This window comes from Haliotis rufescens, unplaced genomic scaffold (assembly GCF_023055435.1).
Source record: "Haliotis rufescens isolate VD_foot unplaced genomic scaffold, xgHalRufe1.0.p SCAF_1, whole genome shotgun sequence".
NCBI lineage: Eukaryota > Metazoa > Mollusca > Gastropoda > Lepetellida > Haliotidae > Haliotis > Haliotis rufescens.
Window position 1 is genome coordinate 39,747,711 of NW_025963779.1, and position 22,323 is coordinate 39,770,033.

Consider the following 22,323-nt stretch of genomic DNA (forward strand, 5'->3'; position numbering starts at 1 on the left):
TGTGTGTCTGGTAGGGGGAGAGGTGGGTTGATGGTGACTCAGATGTCTGGTAGGGGGAGAGGTGGGCTGACAGTGACTCAGATGTCTGTGTGTCTCATGGGGGGAGAGGTGGGTTGACAGTGACTCAGATGTCTGTGTGTCTGGTAGGGGGAGAGGTGGGTTGATGGTGACTCAGATGTCTGGTAGGGGGAGAGGTGGGCTGACAGTGACTCAGATGTCTGTGTGTCTCATGGGGGGAGAGGTGGGTTGACAGTGACTCAGATGTCTGGTAGGGGGAGAGGTGGGCTGACAGTGACTCAGATGTCTGGTAGGGGGAGAGGTGGGTTGACAGTGACTCAGATGTCTGTGTGTCTGGTAGGGGGAGAGGTGGGCTGACAGTGACTCAGATGTCTGGTAGGGGGAGAGGTGGGTTGACAGTGACTCAGATGTCTGTGTGTCTGGTAGGGGAGAGGTGGGTTGACAGTGACTCAGATGTCTGGTAGGGGGAGAGGTGGGTTGACAGTGACTCAGATGTCTGTGTGTCTGGTAGGGGGAGAGGTGGGCTGACAGTGACTCAGATGTCTGTGTGTCTGGTAGGGGGAGAGGTGGGTTGACAGTGACTCAGATGTCTGGTAGGGGGAGAGGTGGGTTGACAGTGACTCAGATGTCTGGTAGGGGGAGAGGTGGGTTGACAGTGACTCAGATGTCTGTGTGTCTGATAGGGGGAGAGGTGGGCTGACAGTGACTCAGATGTCTGTGTGTCTGATAGGGGGAGAGGTGGGTTGACAGTGACTCAGATGTCTGTGTGTCTGGTAGGGGAGAGGTGGGTTGACAGTGACTCAGATGTCTGTGTGTCTGGTAGGGGGAGAGGTGGGTTGACAGTGACTCAGATGTCTGGTAGGGGGAGAGGTGGGTTGACAGTGACTCAGATGTCTGTGTGTCTGGTAGGGGAGAGGTGGGTTGACAGTGACTCAGATGTCTGGTAGGGGGAGAGGTGGGTTGACAGTGACTCAGATGTCTGGTAGGGGGAGAGGTGGGTTGACAGTGACTCAGATGTCTGTGTGTCTGGTAGGGGAGAGGTGGGTTGACAGTGACTCAGATGTCTGGTAGGGGGAGAGGTGGGTTGACAGTGACTCAGATGTCTATGTGTCTGGTAGGGGGAGAGGTGGGCTGACAGTGACTCAGATGTCTGTGTGTCTGATGGGTTTTGGGTTGTAGCTAAAGAAGGTTGCATCAGTATTAAAGCATTCATTATAAATAAAGCAGTTTGAAATCGCTACTACTTCACTTGATGTTCACCTTGGTATCATTGTATATGGGTTGTGTGTATGTTGCAGGAGGTTGTTTTGGGACTGACTGACCGATACAGGTTCTATGTCAATGACAAGGAGGTGAGTGACAGGTACAGATTCTATGTCAATGACATGGAGGTGAGTGACAGGTACAGATTCTATGTCAATGACATGGAGGTGAGAGACAGGTACAGATTCTATGTCAATGACATGGAGGTGAGAGACAGGTACAGATTATATGTCAATGACATGGAGGTGAGAGACAGGTACAGATTCTATGTCAATGACCATGAGGTGAGTGACAGGTACAGATTCTATGTCAATGACATGGAGGTGAGTGACTGGTACAGATTCTATGTCAACGAGATGGAGGTGAGTGACTGGTACAGATTCTATGTCAATCACATGGAGGTGAGTGACAGGTACAGATTCTATGTCAATGACAAGGAGGTGAGAGACAGGTACAGATTCTATGTCAATGACATGGAGGTGAGTGACAGGTACAGATTCTATGTCAATGACATGGAGGTGAGAGACAGGTACAGATTCTATGTCAATGACATGGAGGTGAGTGACAGGTACAGATTCTATGTCAATGACATGGAGATGAGTGACTTGTACAGATTCTATGTCAATGACATTGAGGTGAGAGAAAGGTACAGATTCTATGTCAATGACATGGAGGTTAGAGACAGGTACAGATTCTATGTCAATGACAAGGAGGTGAGAGACAGGTACAGATTCTATGTCAATGACATGGGGGCGAGTGACAGGTACAGATTCTATGTCAATGACATGGAGGTGAGAGACAGGTACAGATTCTATGTCAATGACATGGAGGTGAGTGACTGGTACAGATTCTATGTCAATGACATGGAGGTGAGTGACTGGTACAGATTCTATGTCAATGACATGGAGGTGAGAGACAGGTACAGATTCTATGTCAACGAGATGGATCAAGTTGCCTCTAACTGTACATTGATGTTTCCAGATTGCCTCTAACTGTACATTGATGTTTCCAGATTGCCTCCAACTGTACATTGATGTTTCCAGATTGCCTCTAACTGTACATCGATGTTCCCAAATTGCCTCCAACTGTACATCGATGTTCCCAGATTGCCTCTAACTGTACATCTATGTTCCCAGATTGCCTCTAACTGTACATCTTATGCTGTCCATGATGAGTTCCTGCTTCTGACGACACTGAGTCATACATGTCGATGTATTTCACGACATACCAGGGTCAGAGGTTAGCTTATATTTATTATTTTCAACTAATCCTTGTTGCATAATATGAGGGTATATACATTTGATATGTTCATGCTTAAGGTGATATGTACCGTTAATAATGGCAACAACTGTATTATGATGTCATGTTTCACCATATATGTCGGTTAACAGTCACAGTATTACTTGCTCACCGCGTAAATATCCAAGTACAGGCCCTATAGGCCTCTTCTTACATGTACCTAACACGGTATTCTGTAGCCATAAACGTGGCATTTCTTCAGATAACACTGGTTATGGTAATTTTGACAAGGCAGTATAACATATTCCAAACCTACATGTACGGATGTTGTTAAACCATTGAGCCTGTAATATTGTGTTTCTTGATTGTCGTGATTGAGGTGATTGTGTTATGTTGATGTGTGTGTGTATGTGTTTGTGTTATGGTGATGTGTGAGTGTATATGTAATGGTGATGTGTGAGTGTATGTGTTATGGTGATGTGTGAGTGTATATGTTTGTGTTATGGTGATGTGTGAGTTTATGTGTATGTGTTATGGTGATGTGTGAGTGTATGTGTTATGGTGATGTGTGAGTGTATATGTAATGGTGATGTGTGAGTGTATATGTAATGGTGATGTGTGAGTGTATGTGTTATGGTGATGTGTGAGTGTATGTGTTATGTTGATGTGGGTGGGTATGTGTTTGTGGTATGTGATGTGTGAGTGTATATGTTTGTGTCATGGTGATGTGTGAGTGTTTGTGTTATGTGATGTGTGAGTTTATGTGTTTGTGTTATGTGATGTGTGAGTGTATACATGTGTTATGGTGATGTGTGAGTGTATGTGTTATGGTGATGTGTGAGTGTATATGTTTGTGTTATGGTGATGTGTGAGTGTATGTGTTTGTGGTATGTGATGTGTGAGTGTATGTGTTATGGTGATGTGTGAGTGTATATGTTTGTGTTATGGTGATGTGTGAGTGTATGTGTTTGTGGTATGTGATGTGTGAGTGTATGTGTTATGGTGATATGTGAGTGTATATGTAATGGTGATGTGTGAGTGTATGTGTTATGGTTGCGTGTGACTGTATGTGTTTTGGTGATGTGTGAGTGTATGTGTTATGTTGATGTGGGTGGGTATGTGTTTGTGGTATGTGATGTGTGAGTGTATGTGTTATGGTTGCGTGTGACTGTATGTGTTTTGGTGATGTGTGAGTGTATGTGTTATGGTGATGTGTGAGTGTATGTGTTATGTTAATGTGGGTGGGTATGTGTTTGTGGTATGTGATGTGTGAGTGTATATGTTTGTGTCATGGTGATGTGTGAGTGTATGTGTTATGGTGATGTGTGAGTGTATGTGTTATGGTGATGTGTGAGTGTATATGTTGGTGTTATGGTGATGTGTGAGTGTATATGTTTGTGTTATGGTGATGTGTGAGTGTATATGTTTGTGTTATGGTGATGTGTGAGTGTATATGTTTGTGTTATGGTGATGTGTGAGTGTATATGTAATGGTGATGTGTGAGTGTATGTGTTATGGTTGCGTGTGACTGTATGTGTTATGGTGATGTGTGAGTGTATGTGTTATGGTGATGTGTGAGTGTATGTGTTATGGTTGCGTGTGACTGTATGTGTAATGGTGATGTGTGAGTGTATGTGTTATGGTGATGTGTGAGTGTATGTGTTATGTTGATGTGGGTGGGTATGTGTTTGTGGTATGTGATGTGTGAGTGTATGTGTTATGGTGATGTGTGAGTTTATGTGTTTGTGTTATGGTGATGTGTGAGTGTATATGTTATGGTGATGTGTGAGTGTATGTGTTATGGTGATGTGTGAGTTTATGTGTTTGTGTTATGTGATGTGTGAGTGTATATGTTATGGTGATGTGTGAGTGTATATGTTTGTGTCATGGTGATGTGTGAGTGTTTGTGTTATGGTGATGTGTGAGTTTATGTGTTTGTGTTATGGTGATGTGTGAGTGTATGTGTTATGGTGATGTGTGAGTGTATGTGTTATGGTGATGTGTGAGTGTATATGTTTGTGTTATGGTGATGTGTGAGTGTATGTGTTATGGTGATGTGTGAGTGTATGTGTTATGGTGATGTGTGAGTGTATATGTTTGTGTTATGGTGATGTGTGAGTGTATGTGTTTGTGCTATGGTGATGAGAGTGGGTATGCGTTTGTGTTATGGTGATGTGTGAGTGTATGTGTTATGGTGATGTGTGAGTGTATATGTTTGTGTTATGGTGATGTGTGAGTGTATGTGTTTGTGCTATGGTGATGAGAGTGGGTATGCGTTTGTGTTATGGTGATGTGTGAGTGTATGTGTTTGTGCTTTGGTGATGAGAGTGGGTATGCGTTATGTGTATGCGTTATATGTTATATGTTGATTTGGGTGGCTGTATATTCAGAGACTGAAATCTTTGACTGTGGAAAGATATCAAATTGCTATAAACATCATGTGCCAGAGTATAAGTATGAGAATGTGTCGAATTGCAGATTTACCTAGCCTGTCTGATGGCAAGGCCCACCCTTTTGATGAGTGTGTCCGCCGCGTGGAGAGAGGGTCACGCATCGTGACTGTGGTCCCTGAGGCCACCAAGCTGGTGCTGCAGATGCCGAGGGGTAACCTGGAGGTCATACACCCCAGAGCTCTTGTACTGTCAGCTGTCCGCAAGTATCTTGATAGGTACACACATTCCTGAGAAGTCATTATCTCAAACAGTGTCTGTGGACGTCGTTTTTCATGATGTGAAAATGTGGATTGTCATTTTGAGTATGATTGTAATTATTTGGTGATTCAGTCTAATCAGACTGTTCCCTATCACATTGAATTTCCTGGGCCCCTTTCTACAAAGCAACCTCATATAATATTTACAGGTTGCAGTGAAATACCATTAGGATATTGCTGTATGAAGCAACGCTCTCACTCACTCGCTCACAAATGGGTGAAGGCTCTTCTGATTTACAACTGATTTGATATGTTTCAATGAAAATATTTGTTGTTATCTTATCCTTCAATACATGTAGAAAACATGACTGGAAAGTCATACATTAGGGAAACTGTTCCCGAACAAGGTCTAAACTGTTCGACTGAACACAAACGTCCACATTTCACATGATCACCCAGTCCATACGCCTGTCTTCTGTTTTTCACAATTTTTGCCAAAGTCAACTTGGACAGTTGTGGGCTCATTATTCTGTATAGGGTTGTTGGTTTGTTCACTGATCTTGGTATGTCTTTCTATTGTTATGTGATAAAGTATTTTTTCACATGCTGGTGTACTTTGAACACTAATGTGAAGCATGTGGCTGGATTTCCAACCATTTTGGCCTGAACGTTGCTGGTCCAACCTTGTTCGTGATGGCTCTAGACATAGCAGGAGGTAAGCACTTGCTTCTCACACATACTTCAGGGCATTATTATGTACTGTGAATGTCGTGCTGATCAGGTTCATGTTTCCATGCCTTATTTCAGCCTGGTTTCCAACACAACATTTTAACATTGTTAATGTTATTCTTTTGTGTACGTATTCCTTTGTGCGGCCATTTGGTAAAAAAGTACAAAGTTGAAAAATAGTACAAAAGTAGGCAATAAAGGTCAAATGTTACAAATAAAGAACTAAATGTTACTAATAAAGGTCAAAATACAAAACAAACAGACGCCAGTTGAAATAAAGGTCAAAAGTACATAATATTAATTGTCCAATTTTACGAAAAGATATCATAAGAAAAAAAAGAACAATGTGTACGAAAGAACGTCGGTGAGCACGAAAGGACGTTAAAGGGGAAGTGTACACGCAAAAATTACTTTCTTTCTTTTTCTAAACAAAACGCAATTTTAGAATTAGTTAGTATCTGTGTTTGAAAATATACAATCATTTTTTTCACAGTGAAAGTAGGAAGCTCACAATAGTGTGAAAATGATATGCCGTTATGAGGCCTTCGTTTTTCGAGCTAAACAGGCCTGAGTTATCTCCCTTAGATTATGACGTAATTGGTGCCAATTCAACTGGGTCCCTGTCTATTCTGAACGCAAAAGATATCAAGTACAAGTTTTCGGTAAAACAACATGGCCTACGACACACTCCGGCGAAGTGGTGACTCAGCATAACACTATGCTGGCTGGCATCTGAGACGCTAGAATCACACACCTGTACCTACACCACGTGAAGCGGCTCTAACAAAGCATGATGACGTCATAATGTTTATCAATTGGCACCAATGACGTCATATTGCAAGGGGCATAAGCCATGGTGTTTTTGTTATGGAAATAGAACACTTGGTAAATGTGAAAAATATAAATCGTTTTAATGCAAAACATATGTTGATTAATTGTGATATTTTTATTTTTTTGTCTATGACACTTCTAGGTTAACACTTTTATTGTGGAAAAAGTACAAGAAAATTAGGTTCATTTCCGTGTGAACTTGCCCTTTAACAATAAAGAACGTCAGTGAGCTCAAAAGGATATTGACAATATAGAACACAGATGTCCCTGCAATTTGTAAAAAAATCAGAGTTTAATTGGCTTGTTCCACCATGTATATGATAACTGCATGCCCAGGTGCACAATGTATTACATCATTCCTCGTGCACTCACCGTCTGACGTCACATATATACCTATATCTACATGTATGTATAATGTATAATGTACACATTGTGTATATACATGTTGCGTTGTAGCATCATCACCGGTCAAGGGCCTTTTCATAAATACAGTAAACTGTTCGCTTCGGCATTCATGTTTGCTTATTTTCTTAAACATTTTAAAACGATTCTAAATCCATTTGATATATATTTTTGATGTTCAGATATTAGGCAGCATTTTGATTATATTCAGTTTGTGAAAAGCTGTTATATAAAACAAATTCTTGCACAATGTTTACTTTTCAGATGTTATGACAATGTGTCTCTGAAACAAGACTCGGCATCATAGCACCCTCATGTTGCACCAAGCATGAACAGTTATTAGATCATTGTAGATTAATCCTAGTTTAGCGTTAAATGAATGTTTATTGAAGATTGTATACAAAATGCGAGTACTACTTAGGCAGATGTTGATTACACAGTATACTGGCGTTCTTTATTGTCAACGTCCTTTCGTGCTCACTGACGTTCTTTATTGTAAACATACTTTTGTGCTCACCGACATTCTTTCGTACACATTGTTCTTTCTTTTCTTATGACGTCTTTTCGTAACATTTGATATATTGATATTTATATTGCATACTTTTGACCTTCATTTCAACTTTGTATTTGTTTAACCGGTGTCTGTTCGTTTTGTATTTTGACCTGTATCAGTAACATTTAGTTCTTTAATTGTAATATTTGACCTTTATTGCGTACTTTTGTCCTTTTTTTCAACTTTGAATTCTTTTATCGAATGGCTGCCCAGATATTTCTACTTTTGTCAGCTATGTTGGCATTCTAAAATCTTATTGAAAAGGGTGTGCTTTGTGAATTCTGTGACACCCACAACGACACCCACAGCCTCGGTGTTGGACTCTTGGTTTCATGGTCTATAAGCCATATTTGATGGAGGGTTTGGAAATCTTGCAAGATCAGAAGTATGATTATTCTCTCCACTCAATACCCCAGCATTCTTGATGCTGTTGGATCTCAATACAAATTATGAGACTTAGCAGGTAAAAGCCTTGACAGATATACAAGCACTTAATAATAATAATAATAATTGATTTGTAAAGCGCCTAATATCCATCGACAGTTGCTCACTGGCGCTGTGACAAAGTTAAAATGTAATGTCTATGTACATATGCCAACAATCAGGAGATCTATTGAAAAGCTGAAGTGAAGAAGTGGGTTTTGAGGAGAGACTTAAACGTTTCCTTAGAAGCAGAGTTTCTCAGATTCAAAGGCAAAGAGTTCCATAACTGTGGACTGCAAAAGGAGAAGGCACGGTCAGAACTTGAGGGTTCTGTCCCTTTCTCCATCAGCATACAGTTTGCAGTAGCTGCTGGCGTGCAAAGGATCTCACCTCACGTTACTTCGAGCACCCACACACAATGCTTGGATGAATCAGTCAACACTTAAAGTATGACCCTCCTCCAATCATCAGATAAAATTCAGGAAGAAATAATACACATGAGTGGCTCCAAATATTTTTCAAAACAATTGAGAGATGTGTGGACTGGCTTATCACTTGATGTGTGTGCCGGTTCTGTTTGGACAAACAATTTATACCTTGTTTGGGACCCATGAAGATCCCGGGGTAGAATAGGTCTTCAGCAACCCATGCTTGCCGTAAAAGGTGACTCTGCTTGTCGTAAAAGGTGACTAACGGGATCGGGTGGTCTGGCTCGCTGACTTGGTTGATGCATGTCATCGATCCCTATTGCGTGGATCGATGCTCATGATATTAATCACTAGATTGTCTGGTCCAGGCTCCGTTATTTACACAGACCGCTGTCATATAGCTGGAATATTGCTGAGTGCGGCGTAAAACAACAAACCAACCAACCAACCAACCAATTGTTCGGGAACAATGGATGGCTTTTTCAGTCTTTTTTTGTATGGCAATAGAAAAATTATTCTCCATGGAAGATGTAAACTTTGTGTAAAGTAGTTTTAACTGTTCCATATTGTAACAATGTTATACAAAATACTGCATTCATTCTTGCAGATTTAGAAATGTGGAAATTTAGTTTCTTGTTTCAAATTTGGTGACAGTTCTCTCCTCAGTATTTAAGCAGATAAATTTTGAAAAGCAATTGAAACTCTTGACTATGTTAGGTTTAGCTACAGTGCTGTGGTACTAACTATATTCCATTAAATTTAATCATAAAGAAAGAACATGGTTTGGTAGGGGTAAAAAAAAACAAAGTTTTGTAGGGATCTTTATATTGTATATTATAATAGTATTGTCTTTCATTGGCTCAAATTTGCCTGGAATGTAAGTCTCTGTTGTTGACCAGGCAGCAGTACAAGGAAGCATTCCTGGCTATGAGGAAACATCGGATCAACATGAACCTGATGTATGACCATGACCCCCAGATGTTCTGTGACCACATCCAGCAGTTCATATCTCAAGTGGAGGCAGTCAACCATCTGAACCTCTTCCTCACGGACCTGCAGTCAGTTCATACTGTTCATACATCTTCAGTCAATCCTGCCATGAATTTGACCTAAGTTCTGCTTTCACTTACTTCCTTTATCTTTGCAGTCTCGTTTGTGGAAACTGATATCTGTCCTTTAATATACTTCCATGATTTTCTTGTAGTTTCTTTCTGTCAATCCATGGCTAAGTCTTTCCTCAATACCTGAATCCAAGTCTAGTCTGCATTCCTATATCCAAGTCTAGTCTGCATACCTTTATGCAAGTCTAGTCTGCATACCTGAATCCTAGTCTAGTCTGCATACCTGAATCCTAGTCTAGTCTGCATACCTTTATCCTAGTCTAGTCTGCATACCTTTATCCAAGTCTAGTCTGCATACCTTTATCCAAGTCTAGTCTGCATACCTTTATCCTAGTCTAGTCTGCATACCTATATCCAAGTCTAGTCTGCATACCTTTATCCAAGTCTAGTCTGCATACCTTTATCCTAGTCTAGTCTGTATACCTATATCCAAGTCTTGTCTGCATACCTTTATCCTAGTCTAGTCTGCATACCTTTATCCTAGTCTAGTCTGCATACCTATATCCAAGTCTAGTCTGCATACCTTTATCCAAGTCTAGTCTGCATACCTTTATGCAAGTCTAGTCTGCATACCTGAATCCTAGTCTAGTCTGTATACCTATATCCAAGTCTTGTCTGCATACCTTTATCCAAGTCTAGTCTGCATACCTTTATCCTAGTCTAGTCTGCATACCTTTATCCAAGTCTAGTCTGTATACCTATATCCAAGTCTTGTCTGCATACCTTTATCCAAGTCTAGTCTGCATACCTTTATCCAAGTCTAGTCTGCATACCTTTATCCAAGTCTAGTCTGCATACCTTTATCCTAGTCTAGTCTGTATACCTTTATCCTAGTCTAGTCTGCATACCTTTATCCAAGTCTAGTCTGCATACCTGAATCCTAGTCTAGTCTGCATACCTTTATCCAAGTCTAGTCTGCATACCTTTATCCAAGTCTAGTCTGCATACCTTTATCCTAGTCTAGTCTGCATACCTTTATCCAAGTCTAGTCTGCATACCTTTATCCAAGTCTAGTCTGCATACCTTTATCCAAGTCTAGTCTGATTACTCAAATCCCAGTCTAGTCTGATTACCTGAATCGTAGTCTAGTCTGCATACCTTACCCAAATCTTGTCTGCATATCTGAATCGTAGTCTAGTCTGCATACCTTTATCCTAGTCTAGTCTGATTACCTGAATTGTAGTCTAGTCTGCATACCTTTGTTCTAGTCTTGTCTGCATACCTTTATCCAAGACTAGTCTGATTACCTGAATTAATGTCTAGTCTGCAAACCTGGATCCAAGTCTAGTCTGCAAGCACGAATGGCAGTATCCAAGTCAGCCAGTCTCAAGTTAATCTTGAGGTCCGCACTAAAGTTCTTTTTATTTTGCAGAGAGGATGATGTGACAGTGACCATGTACACTGCGGCATACAACAGACACTCACAGCCACACAGCCAGGGGACATCCAAGGTGGACAGAGTGTGTGACTGTGTGAGAGAAGCAGTCTCACACCTAGACAGGGACAAGTGAGTTGATTCACTCTGTGTGACTGTGTGAGAGAAGCAGTCTAGACAGGGACAAGTGACTTGATTCACTGTGTGTATGACTGTGAGTGTGGCTGTGTTACTGCGAAGCAATCACACATCTAGACAAAGACAAGTGACATGATGTGTGTATGGCTGTGTTTCTGTGAAGCAATCACACATCTAGACAAAGACAAGTGACATGATGTGTGTATGGCTGTGTTACTGTGAAGCAATCACACATCTAAACAAGGAGGACCAGTGACTTGATGTGTATATGGCTGTGTTACTGTGAAGCAATCACACACCTAGACAAAGACAAGTGACATGATGTGTGTATGGCTGTGTTACTGCGAAGCAATCACACATCTAGACAAAGACAAGTGACATGATGTGTGTATGGCTGTGTTTCTGTGAAGCAATCACACATCTAGACAAAGACAAGTGACATGATGTGTGTATGGCTGTGTTACTGTGAAGCAATCACACATCTAAACAAGGAGGACCAGTGACTTGATGTGTATATGGCTGTGTTACTGTGAAGCAATCACACACCTAGACAAGTGACATGATGTGTGTATGGCTGTGTTACTGTGAAGCAATCACACATCTAGACAAAGACAAGTGACATGATGTGTGTATGGCTGTGTTACTGTGAAGCAATCACACATCTAGACATGGACAAGTGACTTGATGTGTATATGGCTGTGTTACTGTGAAGCAATCACACATCTAGACATGGACAAGTGACTTGATGTGTATATGGCTGTGTTACTGTGAAGCAATCACACATCTAGACATGGACAAGTGACTTGATGTGTGTGTGTGTGTGGCTGGGTGGCTGGGTGAGGGAACCAGTCTGACACCTAGACAAGACAAGTGACTCGATGTGTGTGTGAGGGAACCAGTCTGACACCTAGACAAGGACAAGTGACTTGATGCATGTGTGTCTGGCTGTGTTACTGCGAAGCAGTCTCACACCTAGACAGGGACAAGTGACTTGATTCACTGTGTGTGTGACTGTGTGAGAGAAGCAGTCTAGACAGGGACAAGTGACTTGATTCACTGTGTGTGACTGTGTGAGGGAAGCATTCTTACACCTAGACAGGGACAAGTGACGTGTGTGTGTGTGTGTGTGGCTGTGTGAGGGAAGCAGTCTCACACCTAGACAGGGACAAGTGACTTGATGTGTGTGTGTCTGGCTGTGTTACTGCAAAGCAATCACACATCTAAACAAGGACAAGTGACTTGATGTGTATATGGCTGTGTTACTGGAAAGCAATCACACACCTAAACAAGGAGGACCAGTAACTTGATATGTATATGGCTGTGTTACTGTGAAGCAATCACACACCTAGACAGGGAGAAGTGACTTGATGTGTGTGTGTGTGTGTGTGTGTGTGTGTGTATGGCTGTGTGAGGGAAGCAGTCTGACACCTAGACAGGGACAAGTGACTTGATGTTTGTGTGTGGCTGTGTTACTGTGAAGCAATCACACACCTAGACAGGGAGAAGTGACTTGATGTGTGTGTGTGTGTGTGTGTGTGTGTGTGTATGGCTGTGTGAGGGAAGCAGTCTGACACCTAGACAGGGACAAGTGACTTGATGTGTATATGGCTGTGTTACTGTGAAGCAATCACACACCTAAACAGGGACAAGTGACTTGATGTGTATATGGCTGTGTTACTGTGAAGCAATCACACATCTAGACAGGGAGAAGTGACTTGATGTGTGTGTGTGTGTGGCTTTGTGAGGGAAGCATTCTCACACCTAGACAGGGACAAGTGACTTGATGTGTGTGTGTGGCTGTGTTACTGTGAAGCAATCACACACCTAAACAGGGACAAGTGACTTGATGTGTGTGTGTGTGTGTGTGTGTGTGTATGGCTGTGTGAGGGAAGCAGTCTGACACCTAGACAGGGACAAGTGACTTGATGTGTGTGTGTGTGTGTGTGTGTGAGGGAAGCATTCTCACACCTAGACAGGGACAAGTGACTTGATGTGTGTGTGTGGCTGTGTTACTGCAAAGCAATCACACATCTAGACAAGGACAAGTGACTTGATGTGTGTGTGTGGCTGTGTTACTGTGAAGCAATCACACACCTAAACAAGGAGGACCAGTGACTTGATGTGTATATGGCTGTGTTACTGTGAAGCAATCACACATCTAGACAGGGAGAAGTGACTTGATGTGTGTGTGTGTGTGGCTTTGTGAGGGAAGCATTCTCACACCTAGACAGGGACAAGTGACTTGATGTGTGTGTGTGGCTGTGTTACTGTGAAGCAATCACACACCTAAACAGGGACAAGTGACTTGATGTGTGTGTGTGTGTGTGTGTGTGTGTATGGCTGTGTGAGGGAAGCAGTCTGACACCTAGACAGGGACAAGTGACTTGATGTGTGTGTGTGTGTGTGTGTGTGAGGGAAGCATTCTCACACCTAGACAGGGACAAGTGACTTGATGTGTGTGTGTGGCTGTGTTACTGCAAAGCAATCACACATCTAGACAAGGACAAGTGACTTGATGTGTGTGTGTGGCTGTGTTACTGTGAAGCAATCACACACCTAAACAAGGAGGACCAGTGACTTGATGTGTATATGGCTGTGTTACTGTGAAGCAATCACACACCTAGACAGGGAGAAGTGACTTGATGTATGTGTGTGGCTGTGTGAGAGAAGCAGTCTCACACCTAGACAGGGACAAGTGACTTGATGTGTGTGTCTGGCTGTGTTACTGTAAAGCCCATCACACACCTAGACAACGACAAGTGACTTGATGTGTGTGTGTGTGTGTGTGTGTGTGTGTGTGTGTGTGTGTGTGTGTGTGTGTGTGTGTGTGTGTGTGTGTGTGTGTGTGTGTGTGTGAGTGAGGGAAGCATTCTCACACCTAGACAGGGACAAGTGACTTGATGTGTGTGTGTGGCTGTGTGAGGGAAGCAGTCTCACACCTAGACAGGGACAAGTGACTTGATGTGTGTGTGTCTGGCTGTGTTACTGCAAAGCAATCACACATCTAGACAAGGACAAGTGACTTGATGTGTGTGTGTGTGTGAATGTGTGAGGGAAACAGTCTGACACCTAGACAAGGACAAGCGACTTGATGCGTGTGTGTCTGGCTGTGTTACTGCAAAGCAATCACACATCTAGACCAGGAGGACCAGTGACTTGATGTGTATATGGCTGTGTTACTGTGAAGCAATAACACCTAGACAGGGACAAGTGACTTGATGTGTGTGTGTGTGGCTGTGTTACTGTAAAGCAATCACACACCTAGACAGGGACAAGTGACTTGATGTGTATATGGCTGTGTTACTGTGAAGCAATCACACACCTAAACAAGGAGGACCAGTGACTTGATGTGTATATGGCTGTGTTACTGTGAAGCAATCACACACCTAGACAGGGAGAAGTGACTTGATGTGTGAGTGTGTGTATGGCTGTGTGTGGGAAGCAGTCTCACACCTAGACAGGGACAAGTGACTTGATGTGTGTGTGTGGCTGTGTTACTGTGAAGCAATCACACACCTAGACAAGACAAGTGACTTGATGTATGTTGCTGGCTGTGTGAGGGAAGCCATCTGACAACTGCACAAGGACAAGTTACAAGAATAAGTGACTTGATGTGTGTGTGTGTCTGTGTGAGAGAAGCCATCTGACACCTAGACAAGGAGATGTGACTTGATGTGTGTGTGTGGCTGTGTTACTGTGAAGCAATCACACACCTAAACAAGGTCAAGTGACTTGATGTGTGTTGCTGGCTGTGTGAGAGAAGCCATCTGACAACTGCACAAGGACAAGTTGCTTGTTACTTCATATGTCTTGAACAAACCGCTTTGGAACTGGAAGCTTGTTCATTTATCAAATCACGACTGGTTTAATATGTCAGATCTTGCAAAAAAACAATAGACTATCCATCGAAATAAAGACAGTGAAATGTCCCAAAAAAATATGAACCACCTCTCGAAACTGATTATCACACATATAAGTATTTACTTGTGTGCAAAAGCAAGCCATGATCAATGGCCATACATCTTCCCGAGGCAAGTGAGTTAACTGACTATAAAAGTTCAGTTTCAACCCTTGGTATTATGGAGTTACATTTTGGCTGGACTAACGAGTCTATGCAAAGTCCAATCAAAATCGCGCACCGAAATCGTATCCGGTTCGTAAAGTGTCATGCAGATTTCAGTCGACTGCAGGATTTGCAAAGCATGTGCACCGCTATCTCGTTGTCAACAGATATTTTCTTAATCTTTTCCTGTTTTTAATCAAGGCGCTCACGTGATTTGAAGCACTTCGCGATGTAAGACTTGTTTTATCATAATATAGATCTTGATTATCGATCAGATCGTCTTGACTGGGCGCCACCGTTTTGTTTGAAGCAAATGCAAGTGATACGAGAGGTTGAATCTGATTGGTCAATAGGAGAAGCATAGAAAGGACATAACTCGTAATAGTCACTGGTGGCGCTATGATCGAGCCCAGGAATTCCAGCCTAGTTCGACAAGGGTGGAAACTGGACTTTTAAAGTCAGTTAACTCTCTTGCCTCGGGAAGATGTGGCCATATGACTAAGGTTCAAACTTATTTGCGTTTGTTATACATAATACTGGCATATGACAGATGTTTGTTTTCAGATATTTGCTGACGATCCTGACTTCCTATGTGAGGAAGAGTAAGCCTGACCTGGAGGCTGCCCTCAGTCTTGTGAAGAGTCTCCGAGGTTAGAGGCTTTTCCACTCAGTGGCACAGCCACCTTTGCAATTAGATCTCACAAGTCTTGCCTCATGAAACAGCACTGCAGACATGGTAATGTTTTGTTGGAATGTGCCAGCCACCACTTCATTTCATGTTCTCACTCACTCACTCACTCACTCACTCACTCACTCACTCACTCACTCACTCACTCACTCACTCACTCACTCACTCACTCACTCACTCACTCACTCACTCACTCACTCACTCACTCACTCACTCACTCACTCACTCACTCACTCACTCACTCACTCACTCACTCACTCACTCACTCACTCACTCACTCACTCACTCACTCACTCACTCACTCACTCACTCACTCACTCACTCACTCACTCACTCACTCACTCACTCACTCACTCACTCACTCACTCACTCACTCACTCACTCACTCACTCACTCACTCACTCACTCACTCACTCACTCACTCACTCACTCACTCACTCACTCACTCACTCACTCACTCACTCACTCACTCACTCACTCACTCACTCACTCACTCACTCACTCACTCACTCACTCACTCACTCACTCACTCACTCACTCACTCACTCACTCACTCACTCACTCCGTGAACACCCTGGTAAGAAGAGGTCTTCAGCAATCAATGCTTGCCGTAAAAGGCAACTATGCTTGTCATAAGAGGCGACTTTTGGGATCCGGTGGTCAGGCTCACTGACTTGGTTGATGCATGTCATCGTATCCCAATTGTGTGGATTGATGCTTATGATGTTAATCACTGGATTGTCTGGCCCTGACTTGATTATTTACAAACCGCTATCATATTGCTGAATGCGGCATTAAACAACAAACAAACAACCAAACCCTCGCTCATCGTTGTTGTGTTATTCATTTTATATACAATACCCTTCAGAGACAAGAAAGGAGGGAGTCAGTGTGACAGCCGAGGAGACACTCAAGTACCTGCTCTTCCTTGTTGATGTCAATGAACTGTATGATGTGGCCCTTGGATCTTATGACTTTGACCTTGTGTTGATGGTCGCAGAGAAATCTCACAAGGTGAAATCCTTTACCAGTTTTAGTCTTTCCATTCCTAAGTGTGGACATATCTGAACAATTTTGTCCAGCTCCCCATCAGGATCAAAGTTACAGGTGTTCAGAACTCAGTGACTTGTTGTAAGAAGCGAGTCAATTGAATGGGATTCAAGGCTTAGTGACTGTGTTGTTTTACCCCTACAGCATAGGATCTTGTTAATAATATCAACCACTAGTTTGTCTGGCCCAGACTCGTATATTTAAAGGTTTCTGTGATATAAGTGGACTAAAACATTTAACAAACAAAGCAACATCCATTTTGTCTTGGTATATCATTACATTAGTTTTTATTATACAAAAATATATACTCTGTTTGACTGAACAAGAAAGGAATTTTGGCCTAATGCGCTACTGAGTGGAACTCTAGATTTAAAGATTATTTTTAAATAATGTGACTTTTTACTGATATGTTGTTCTTGATTTGATAGAATTGAATAAACATGTGTGGATATAAAGAAATAGGATTGAACATTATGTTATTTGCACCCAATTAGGATTCTGGGTGAGAATTGGTCCCCAGGATCAGATGGTGATCAGATCTGTGTCTTGACTTTTTCTATGCCATCATACCCCCAAGGCATGGGTCGTTGCTCATGATTTAGTGACTGGATTGTCTGGTCCAGACTCAATTATTTCCCACTTCCCTCGTGTTATAGCTGAATATTGCTGTCTTTAGTATTAAATAACAATTACTTACTCACCTATGTTGTGTTTTGATGACCTCAGGACCCAAAGGAGTATATCCCATTCCTTAACAAATTGCGTAGAATGGAGGAGAACTACCGCAGGTTTGCCATCGATCAACATCTCCGCCGCTTCAGAAAAGCTCTACATCACATTGCTGGCTGTGGTGAGTCTAATGCAAGAGAGTCATCCTACATTTAACTCCTAACCCATGTCCAGGTGTTGTATGTGGTGAGACTAGCATATGTAGCACACAGAGAATCATCCTATAGGGGACCTCCTGACCCATCAGTGATGTGGTGAGTCTGGCTCCTGTAGCACATGGAGAACTATCCTACAGGGGACCTCCTGACCCATCAGTGATGTGGTGAGTCTGGCTCCTGTAGCACATGGCAAGTCTTCCTACAGGGGACTTCCTGACCCATCAGTGATGTGGTGAGTCTGGCTCCTGTAGCACACGGCAAGTCTTCCTTCATAGGACCTCCTGACCCATCAGTGATGTGGTGAGTCTGGCTCCTGTAGCACACGGCAAGTCTTCCTACAGAGGACCTCCTGACCCATCATTGATGTGGTGAGTCTGGCTCCTGTAGCACACGGCAAGTCTTCCTACAGAGGACCTCCTGACCCATCATTGATGTGGTGAGTCTGGCTCCTGTAGCACACGGCAAGTCTTCCTACAGAGGACCTCCTGACCCATCATTGATGTGGTGAGTCTGGCTCCTGTAGCACACAGCAAGTCTTCATACAGAGGTCCTCCTGACCCATCATTGATGTGGTGAGTCTGGCTCCTGTAGCACACGGCAAGTCTTCCTACAGAGGTCCTCCTGACCCATCATTGATGTGGTGAGTCTGGCTCCTGTAGCACATGGCAAGTCTTCCTACAGAGGACCTCCTGACCCATCATTGATGTGGTGAGTCTGGCTCCTGTAGCACACGGCAAGTCTTCCTACAGAGGACCTCCTGACCCATCATTGATGTGGTGAGTCTGGCTCCTGTAGCACATGGCAAGTCTTCCTACAGGGGACCTCCTGACCCATCATTGATGTGGTGAGTCTGGCTCCTCTAGCACACAGCAAGTCTTCCTACAGAGGACCTCCTGACCCATCATTGATGTGGTGAGTCTGGCTCCTGTAGCACACAGCAAGTCTTCATACAGGGGACTTCCTGACCCATCATTGATGTGGTGAGTCTGGCTCCTGTAGCACACGGCAAGTCTTCCTACAGAGGATCTCCTGACCCATCATTGATGTGGTGAGTCTGGCTCCTGTAGCACATGGCAAGTCTTCCTACAGAGGACCTCCTGACCCATCATTGATGTGGTGAGTCTGGCTCCTGTAGCACACGGCAAGTCTTCCTACAGAGGATCTCCTGACCCATCATTGATGTGGTGAGTCTGGCTCCTGTAGCACACGGCAAGTCTTCCTACAGAGGTCCTCCTGACCCATCATTGATGTGGTGAGTCTGGCTCCTGTAGCACATGGCAAGTCTTCCTACAGAGGACCTCCTGACCCATCATTGATGTGGTGAGTCTGGCTCCTGTAGCACACGGCAAGTCTTCCTACAGAGGACCTCCTGACCCATCATTGATGTGGTGAGTCTGGCTCCTCTAGCACATTGCAAGTCTTCCTACAGGGGACTTCCTGACCCATCAGTGATGTGGTGAGTCTGGCTCCTCTAGCACATTGCAAGTCTTCCTACAGGGGACCTCCTGACCCATCAGTGATGTGGTGAGTCTGGCTCCTCTAGCACACGGCAAGTCTTCCTACAGAGGACCTCCTGACCCATCAGTGATGTGGTGAGTCTGGCTCCTGTAGCACATTGCAAGTCTTCCTACAGGGGACTTCCTGACCCATCAGTGATGTGGTGAGTCTGGCTCCTGTAGCACACAAAAAATCACCCTACAGGGAACCTTCTAAATCTTAACATAAGTGGAAATCAGATATTTTGTTGTAAACATTTTCCACCTTGGTTTCTCCTGCAGGTGAAGATAGGTTCCAGGAATGTCTGTCCTATGTAGAGGAGCACAAGTTATATGGGGATGCTCTAAGGCTATTTCCCCCAAGGACTTCACAGTACAAGGTATGGCTCGGACCTACTTCTCACACACAAAGTTGCCAGTCCTTGTTTATGGCCTGTTTATGTTATGGTTAGTGTTAGAATACATCATAGACTTCTACTGTCAAGTGTTATCTGCAGAAATACAACCATAATCAACAAGAATTATACACACCAACAATTATACACAACAGAATTCTTTGGGCTGTGGAGCTAAGTATGCTTTGTGGAATGAAGCTCAGAGGTCTTTTACCAGTGATGCTTTGTGCATCATTTTCTCATACATCTTAAAATTTCATCAAAGGTCTTTAAGCTGAAATCCAATATGACTCCTATAATCTGAGAGTTGTATGTGTTGTATATGTTATGTGTATGGAGATTCTTGAAGCATGTGTTATCTTTATTACAGCAATTGGCAACATCGTATGGGAACTATTTGTGTGTGAAGAACCGTTCGGACGAAGCAGGGGTGATGTACATCAAGTCTGAGGAGTGGGAGCTAGCACTGGAGGCCTTCACAGCATGCAACAACTGGAGACAGATGTTCTGCCTGACTGTCAAACTTGGTTACTCTTCAGAACAGGAAGCAGAGATAGCCAGGCAATGTGCACGTAAGTTGGATGCTTTGTATTTTCTAAATTAATTATGGCAGTAAGGTGTTATTTTGTCATAACACCACAAGATTGTCACACAGTACAGTGAGATTGTCACATTGATAGCTATGTAAAGTTAGGTGGCACAGTGAGGTCACACAGTACAGTGAGATTGTCTCAAAGGTGGCACACTAGAGTCACACAGGTGTCACAGTGAGGTCACCGAGGTGGGACAGTAACACAGGTGGCCCAGTCCGGTCACACAGGTAGCACAGTGAGGTTGTCACACAGGTGTCACAGTGAAGTTGTCACAAAGGTGTCACAGTGAGATTGTCACAGGTGGCAAAGTGAGGTTGTCACGAAGGCGTCACAGGGAGATTGTCACACAGGTGTCACAGTGAGGTTGTCACACAGGGAGCACAGTGAGGTGGTCACACAGGGAGCACAGTGAGGTTGTCACACAGGTGGCACAGTGAGATTGTCACACAGGTGGCACAGTGAGATTGTCACGAAGGTGTCACAGGGAGATTGTCACGCAGGTGTCACAGTGAGGTTGTCACACAGGTGTCACAGGGAGATTGTCACACAGGTGGCACAGTGAGATTGTCACAGGTGGCACAGTGAGATTGTCACAGGTGGCACAGTGAGATTGTCACAGTGAGGTCACACAGGTGTCACAGTGAGATTGTCACACAGGTGTCACAGTGAGGTTGTCACACAGGGAGCACAGTGAGGTTGACACACAGGTATCACAGTGAGGTTGTCACACAGGTGGCACAGTGAGGTTGTCACACAGGTGTCACAGTGAGGTTGTCACACAGGTGGCACAGTGAGGTCACACAGGTGTCACAGTGAGGTTGTGACACAGGTGTCACAGTGAGGTCACACAGGTGGCACAGTGAGGTCACACAGGTGGCACAGTGAGGTTGTCACACAGGGAGCACAGTGAGGTTGTCACACAGGTGGCACAGTGAGGTTGTCACACAGGTGTCAGTGAGGTTGTCACACAGGTGTCACAGTGAGGTTGTCACACAGTGGGCACAGTGAGGTTGTCACACAGGTGTCACAGTGAGGTTGTCACACAGGTGTCACGGTGAGGTTGTCACACAGTTGACACAGTGAGGTTGTCACACAGGTGGCACAGCGAGGTTGTCACACAGTTGACACAGTGAGGTTGTCACACAGGTGTCACAGTGAGGTTGTCACACAGGTGTCACAGTGAGGTTGTCACACAGGTGTCACAGTGAGATTGCCACAGGTGGCACAGTGAGGTCACACAGGTGGCACAGTGAGGTCACACAGGTGGCACAGTGAGGTTGTCATACAGGTGGCACAGTGAGGTTTTCACACATGCTCAGCTAGCTCCAAAGACACCCAGTGTAGATATTTGGTGACAGAGCTACTTTGTTAAAATAAAATCATAGTTTATGCATATATGCTTAGTTGAAATATAAATTTGTGTTTATTGCACAAACCAGGCCAGCTGCAAAGCATGAAGAAGTTCTCGGATGCTGCAGTGGTGTTTGAGACATATGCTAAGGTATGTTACTTCTGTGAATGTTTGGCATAAGATAGATTTGATGTGTGAGTGTGTTGTGAAGGTTTGTCATTGGTACAGGTAGAAAGTCTGTGTATATTAAACAGTAAATAAATTGCAAGTGATTTAGTGGCATTGATTGGCAAACCAAGCAATTATTTTTTAATTTATGTTTCCACAAAACAAAAGCATTAGGCCACGCCCACTGACAGACTACTCTTTCTTGAATGGGCACAGCTTGGTTGCATTTCGGTGCTGAATAACGTCACTGATTTGGTATTGTTGTCTACTGTTTGTGTTGATGATTAAATAACTGACTAAGTTATTATTGTTGATGTATTTATTTATAAAAATTGCCTTCAATAAATGTCAGTGTGAACTTTGCGTAAATCTGCATAATAATATAATTACAAGCTATCGCTATCGCTAAACAAAGATCTGAGGACATCTCATTCCAGGTCACATCTGAATGACCTTTCATCT

The 22,323-nt window shown here is 43.4% G+C and overlaps 1 protein-coding gene across 5 annotated transcripts in view; it reads left to right on the top strand.

Annotated features, from left to right (window-relative positions):
• LOC124135764 (elongator complex protein 1-like) overlaps window positions 1-22,323 on the top strand; it is a 71,637-nt gene that overhangs the window by 38,996 nt on the left and 10,318 nt on the right. For all 5 annotated transcript variants that reach the window (XM_048396416.1, XM_048396412.1, XM_048396413.1 and 2 more), the window contains 11 exons: window positions 1,317-1,370; window positions 2,418-2,520; window positions 4,999-5,188; window positions 9,436-9,594; window positions 11,030-11,164; window positions 15,798-15,883; window positions 16,790-16,935; window positions 17,698-17,821; window positions 19,637-19,734; window positions 20,120-20,321; window positions 21,782-21,843. In XM_048396416.1, coding sequence (XP_048252373.1) covers window positions 1,317-1,370; window positions 2,418-2,520; window positions 4,999-5,188; window positions 9,436-9,594; window positions 11,030-11,164; window positions 15,798-15,883; window positions 16,790-16,935; window positions 17,698-17,821; window positions 19,637-19,734; window positions 20,120-20,321; window positions 21,782-21,843 — 1,359 coding nt within the window. The remainder of the gene's footprint in view (window positions 1-1,316; window positions 1,371-2,417; window positions 2,521-4,998; window positions 5,189-9,435; window positions 9,595-11,029; window positions 11,165-15,797; window positions 15,884-16,789; window positions 16,936-17,697; window positions 17,822-19,636; window positions 19,735-20,119; window positions 20,322-21,781; window positions 21,844-22,323) is intronic.